We start from the raw sequence: 7,080 nt of genomic DNA on the forward strand, positions 1-7,080 counted from the left end.
ATTTGTTAGAAGATTAAAAAAAAAAAATTTTTCAAAACATGAGAAGAGTGCAGAAATCAAATAAATAAATAGTAATATTTTAGGAATAAATATGTGTAAATAATAACTAAATTTATCATCGATAACAATGGAAAAGCAGACAAAATGAAGACGAAGTTGAAAGTTATACTGTCTAAAATAGGGGGGTGGGGAAACTTGTTATAAGATAATTTGATTACAGAAAGAGGAGGAGGAGCTCCCAGGGGGCAGCCTGTCTTGAATTCCTCTGTTATTGCCTGGAGGATTATGATGAACAAGAGGGGGCTGAGCACCAATCCTTGGTGAACCCCTACTTGTAATCTGAATTCTCCACTGTACTCGTTTGCCCAACCTCACCTTACTGGTAGCGTCCCTGTACAAGGCTTGTACAGCTCTCACCAACCACTCGTCTATCCCTAGTTTCTGCATTGACCACCAGATAAGGGATCGGGGGACCCTGTCAAAAGCTTTCTCCAAGTCAACAAAAGCCAAGTACAGAGGTTTATCTTTGGCTGTGTATTCCTCCTGCAGTTGCCTTACCAGAAATATAGCATCATTGCTGCTGGCTATTCTTCATGGCAGTTGACACTACTAGGTTTGCTAGAATGGAAAAATATAATTGTTTTTGTTACAGACTTCATCATCATCCTTTAATGTCCATTTTCTATGATGGTATGAGTTTGATGGGTCAACAGGCTCCAATGAACCAGAGCCACACCAGAACCCAATATCAACTTTGATATTGAATAATTGGAGCATGAATGAGATGGGATGGAATGATAGTTGGCTTCTGAGAAATGCCAAGAAATCCAAATGGAAGGAACCTCCAGACAGGGAAGACCAAAGAAAACATGGAAAGAAGTGGCAAAGTTTCATCTTAAGATGTTGAATCTTTATGGCTGTTAGGAAGGGCACCCAGCTGTAGGAACCATGGAAAAGCTGACAATGGAGCTCAATGTAGCCTTAAGACTCACTGGAGCCTGTCAAACCATCCAACCTATGTCAGCATGGATGAAAGATTTAATTATCAACAGAAAAATAACATCAGCAACATATCTTAAGAATGAGAACAGTTTACTCCATTAGTCAAATAAAGGGTTGGGTTTGAAATTCCACCAGAACACCTGATGAAGGCTGGAGAGTACACCAGCCGAAATGTTGTGATAACAACAAACAAGAGGAAGACACTTATCTGTCCATTGCAAGGAATGTACAAAATTCCTCATCTCAAAAACATAGAATGGTATGGACAACAAATGTTAAATGATGATGATGAAATCTGTGCAAAAAATAAAATTAAATTAATGCAAAAATACATAAAAAAGCTCACCTGCTGCTGCTTTACTTTTACGGGTGACTTCCATGGCAAGCTCTTGTGTTATGGTTAACAGCTTCTCTCTGTTTTGTCTTTCTTTAGCAACGTATTCATGGAGACCATCTTTCATTTCTTCTGGAGCAGTTTTAGCCCATGAATGAACACTGGAAGAGAAACAAAAAAAAAAACAAAACAAAAAAAACATTATTACCAGTCATATTATTTCAGATAACCAATAAAAATTTATAGAAATTTTTATTCTTTTCTTTTCACTTTCAGAGAAAAATTTTTATTTCAAGTATTATTATTTTGCTAACAAAATTATTATTTCATGAATGTATAATACTTGTCAAAAATACTTTCTGATGAATCAGTAAATTTCAAATGATAAACTACTTCAATAATTAGTTATCAAATGGTATCCATTACAACAATATTTTTTTTTCTTCAAATAATGGGCCTGTCAAAAAAGTACCCATAACATCACCATATAAAAAAAGCATCTGTGACAGAGCCAGATAAAAACCAACCTTGCTGGTGCCACGTAAAAAGCACCCAGTACACTCTGTACAGTGGTTGGCACTAAGAAGGGCATCCAGCTGTAGTAATTCTCCCAAAACAGACAACTGGAGCCTGGTGTAGTGTTCTGGTTTGCCATCTCCTGTCAAACTGTCCAACCCATACCAGCAGGTTAAATAGACGTATGATGATGATGATGATGGACCTTAACTGGTAGTTTACAAGATTCTTGCAGTTCTATTTTTAAGACATGAGGAATTATTTACATTTGATGGATATTTGACCTCATCTTGTTTGTTGTTAATGTTTCGGCTGATATACTTTCCAGCCTTCATCATGTGCCTTGGGAAAATGCCGAACATGAGTTCTCATTCCTAAGGTCTTTTTCAATGTTATTATTATTATTATTATTATTATTATTATTATTATTATTCAGGTCACCACCTAGAATCGAACTCAGAATATTGGGGTTAGTAGTCTGTGCTCTTAACCACTACTACACCATATGCCCACGGACATCATCATCATCATCATTATCATAATAATAATAACATCAAAAAATACCTTAGGAATGAGAACCCAGGTTCGAAATTTCCCCAAGACACCTGATGAAAGCTGGAGGGTACATCAGCTGAAATGTTGTGTTAACAACAAACAAGATGAGGACAAATATCTGTGAAATAAGATTCTTGCAAATAACAACTTCACTGCACGGCTATGAGGTTTGAACCCACAACACAACACCAGCAACTTCTTCCACCAATGCTTTCAGGTCAACTAAATTTCCCCCAAAAGGCAAAACATATGAACCGAGATTGTTGAGAGTTGAAACAAAATACTGCAAAAATCAATCACTGAGTGACTAGAGACACAAATGTGACATCTCTAGCAATCAGCACTGACACCTATAAAGCACATTTTGTAAATTACAATTTAATTTCAAAATACCAAAGTACTTTGAAGAAGAAAAAAATTTAATTAAAAAAAAAAGATCCAATTAAAAGCAATATTCAGAAGACATTTACCTCTGTTCTGCGAGAACTTTCCTAATTCTTTCTGATTTTTCTCTCCGTTTTTTTTTCTCTTCTTCACTTAAATCTTCATCGTCAGAATCTGGCATGTAACGTTCGGGTATCAACACTTTTTCAGGCATCATTAACTGAAATTCATTTACAAAAATAGTAAAACGCTGTGACATTTAAGCAGAAAATGTTTTCTAAGTCATGCAAATAACATTTCACATATCTTCATTATAGACAAAAGAAAACAGACAAAAAAAAAAAAATGTATTATACACAAGAACATCAAGTTAGTAATTATAATAATACAAAATTCGGCTTGCAAAGACCTGTTGGGGCAAGCGAAAGTGAAATCGTGATGGCACCTGTGCCCAGCATCGCCTTTCTGGCACGTGTATAGACTTTCGAGCGAGATCGTTGCCAGTGCCGCTGGAATGGCTCCTGCGCAGGTGGCACGTAAAATACACCATTTTGAGCATGGCCGTTGCCAGTACCGCCTGACTGGCCTTCGTGCCGGTGGCACGTAAAAGCACCCACTACACTCTCAGAGTGGTTGGCGTTAGGAAGGGCATCCAGCTGCAGAAACTCTGCCAGATCAGATTGGAGCCTTGTGTAGCCATCTGGTTCACCAGTCCTCAGTCAAATCGTCCAACCCATGCTAGCATGGAAAGCGGATGTTAAATGATGATGTTGATGATGATGAAGATAATTAAATACCCAAGGATTAATATCATTAGGTTTCCCCTATATTTAACAAGTATTTGCTCATGTGTGCTTAGATCCATCCATCAAGGTAAACGTGGTTGAACATAAAAGCTTCATTACGAAACTGTATGGAAGATATTAGTGGTAAAACATTGTCATTATCATTGTTTAACATCTACTTTTCCATGCTTGAATGGGTCGGATGGAATTCGTTGAGGCAGATTTTCTAAGGCTGGATAATCTTCTTGTCACTAACCCTTCCCTGTTTCCAAGCAAGGTAATAAATCCTCCATGGCCAGAGATATGCTTTTCATGAAAGACAGGAAATGAACAACGCCGCTTGTGTGACAATGATACTCGTTTATAACCATTATGAGATGTCAAAACAAAGGTATGCACACACACACACACACACAGGTGTGTGTACACACATGATGTGCCTCTTTCAGTTTCCATCAATCAAATCTATTCATAAGGATTTGGCTGGCCCATAAGTGCAGGAATAAAATTTGATTTGGCAGGTGAAAACCCAGGTGCAAAATATTTTTTTTACAAACAAGGATAATTTTTTACAATCTTAATGCAAAAACAAATACAGGTATAATAATAATAATAATAATAATAATAATAATAATTATTATTATTATTATATTTGTAGATCAATCAAACCAGATAAATCAATAATGGAAAACTAGTGTTTCAAATCAGTTCAAAAATGTTTCTATGCTCATTCGTTTTGACAATGAAGTCTTTCAGGAGAATTTTCAAAGCATTTTCTTTGTCCCCGCCCCCAAATTTTAGGGGCTGCACTCACACTCCCTGCACCTGAGACGATGATAGAAGAAGACACTTGCTGAAAGTGCCACATTGTAGAACTGAAACCAGAGATTCCATGACTGGGAAATAAGCTTCTCAACCGCCCAGCCTCACTTGTATCTAGTTCTCTTCATTAAAAAATCAAAAACAAAAAAAGAATAACCACAATCATAATGAGAAACCTACTTCTCTGTCAATAGTCAGTTCATCAAATTTATCAAGAGTTGAACTCTGTATAATATCAGGCATGTTGTACATCTGCAAAAATAAAAAAAATATTAAAAAAAAGAAAAAGATGTGAATACATTTGTACATGTAATAATTAATTTATTTGAAGAACTGGTGAAGGCATAATATTGATCTCTATGAATAAGGGCACAAATTTGTAGGGAGACAAGGTAGTGAATCGTAGTAACCCTGGCAAGATAAAACTTTCAAAGACACAAACTAAATACCACAAAATATTTCACCAGTTCACCAGGTGAATTTTGGGGGAGGGGGTCAGTCTGTTACATCTACCCCAGTGCATAACTGGTACTTAATTTATCAACCCTGAATGGATGAAAGGCAGAGCTGACCTCAGCAGAATTTGAACTCAGAACGTAAAGACAGACAAAATCCCACTAAGCATTTCACCTGGCGTGCTAATGTTCCTTATTTCTTTACTGCCCACAAGGGGCTACACACAGAGGGGACAAACAAGGAGAGACAAAGTGATTAAGTCAATTGCATCGACCCCAGTGCATAACTGGTACTTAATTTACTGCCCCCGAAAGGATGAAAGGCAAAGTCGACCTTGGCGGAATTTGAACTCAGAACGTAAAGACAGACAAAATCCCGCTAAGCATTTCACCCGGCGTGCTAACATTTCTGCCAACTCGCTGCCTTGATGGCTACTCTTTCTGCCGCCAATCAACTGCTCTGTATTTTTATGATTACAAATGCAATCAGAATCGTTAAGATCTTTAGTGTGAACCGGACATGTATTCCTAATCACCACCATTTAATTTCCATCTTCCATGCTGGCATGGGTTGGCCGATTCAACAGAAGATGGAAAGCCAGAGGAGTGCATCAACCTCCAATGTCTTCTTTGGTATGATTTCTATGCTAGATACTCCTCCTAGCACCAACCATTTTGCAGAATGGAATGGGTACTTTTATCTGTGGTTCCAAGATGCCCACCTCAACTGAAGGAGGAGAAGAACTTAGGAAAATGGTTTTATGCCAGGTGATAATAGGGAGATAGGAACAGGTGTCTTGTTGTAGGGGAGTTACATGGCCACCCCAGTTGGAAATGTAAGATGGTGGTGAAGAAGAAGTGTCAGGGCATACCATCTAGCTACAAAAACTTCCCACCAAAAAGAAAATATTCTAGCAGATTCTAAATTAAGCAAAAGGAAACAAAAACTTCTTCATTGCAATGAAATATCTATCTTATCGTTTTTATTTGTTTGAGCTATTAGACTGTGGCCATGCTGGAGTACTGCCTTGAAAGAGTTAGTCAAATCAACCTTAGTATGATTGCTGTTTAATTTTTTTTTAAGTCTGGTACTTATTTTATCATTCTCTATTTGTTGAAGTGCTAAGTTAGAGGAACACCAAAAAAACCCCAACACTGTCAAGTGATGCTGGGGGACAAAAACAAACAAAAAAATAAACATAGGTACTGGGGTTGATTTGTTTGATAAAAACCCTTCAAGGTGATGCCCCAGTATGGCCACAGTCCAATGACTGAAACAAATGAAAGATAAACTATGAATCTAAATGACGAAAAGAAACTAAGAACCAACTCACCAGAGAGGAACCAATAATAAGGTCTCCAGCAGCAGAATTAAGGGAAGATTTCTGTTCAAGAGCATGCTCCAGTTTAATTGGTTCGCTACTTGAAATCGTAAGATAACGAGCTCGTCCACGGGGTGACCTTTTAAGTTTGGAGTCAGGTGAAGCTGGAAAAAGGTAAAGAGTCAAAATTAGACAACGAAAGCAAAGAGACGGAATAGGTTTAGTGAAATTATGTCACTAGCAGTTGTTCAATCAGCCACCAACGCAGAGACAGATGCTAAATATATATGAAGCTGGCAACACCAATGATTGCAGCTGCAACAGTTAAGGCAAACACAGATTGCATTAGTTGATGTGTCTTTTTTATGGAGATGAAAGATGACACCAATTAGAAAGTTGTTTCGATGATGAAGCTACATACGAAATGTGCAGTGTGGACAGAGGCATTAAAAGCAGAGCAAAAAAAAAAAATGAAAGTAAAGGTAGAAAGCATCACACTGAAATATCAAGTTTCTAGCAACTGAGCAACAATAATAATAAAAATAATAATGATAATAATGATACAAATAATGTTGTGCATGAAGGAAATGAACTAAAAATAACGACCTGCATCACGTGGGGATGGAAAAAGAAAAGATGAAAGACCCCAGAAGAAAAGCCAGGGAAAACAAAACTACTCACATGGTGGTTTATCATTATAGAGTCGGTTCATCTGAATGTTAAGGGAATAAAATAAAATAACTAGGTATATATATGGAGATATATGCATATGCAGAGATGTATTTTCTTTCAATGTTTTATACTAGGAACAAGTGGAACTAAATTTGGAATTGCAAGACGAAAATTCTGTTGTTTTATAAATGCCCATGGAACTAATATCAATATATACATGCACGTGTGTGTGT

General features: G+C 37.1%; 1 protein-coding gene across 1 annotated transcript in view; it reads right to left on the minus strand.

Moving 5' to 3' along the window:
- Positions 1-7,080, minus strand: part of LOC106880977 (uncharacterized) — a 164,838-nt gene that overhangs the window by 11,688 nt on the left and 146,070 nt on the right. Inside the window, exons 27-30 of the mRNA XM_052969454.1 lie at positions 6,188-6,339; positions 4,579-4,650; positions 2,878-3,011; positions 1,349-1,497 (exon numbers count right to left, since the gene is read on the minus strand). Coding sequence (XP_052825414.1) covers positions 1,349-1,497; positions 2,878-3,011; positions 4,579-4,650; positions 6,188-6,339 — 507 coding nt within the window. The remainder of the gene's footprint in view (positions 1-1,348; positions 1,498-2,877; positions 3,012-4,578; positions 4,651-6,187; positions 6,340-7,080) is intronic.

Source organism: Octopus bimaculoides, chromosome 7, assembly GCF_001194135.2.
Source record: "Octopus bimaculoides isolate UCB-OBI-ISO-001 chromosome 7, ASM119413v2, whole genome shotgun sequence".
Lineage (NCBI taxonomy): Eukaryota > Metazoa > Mollusca > Cephalopoda > Octopoda > Octopodidae > Octopus > Octopus bimaculoides.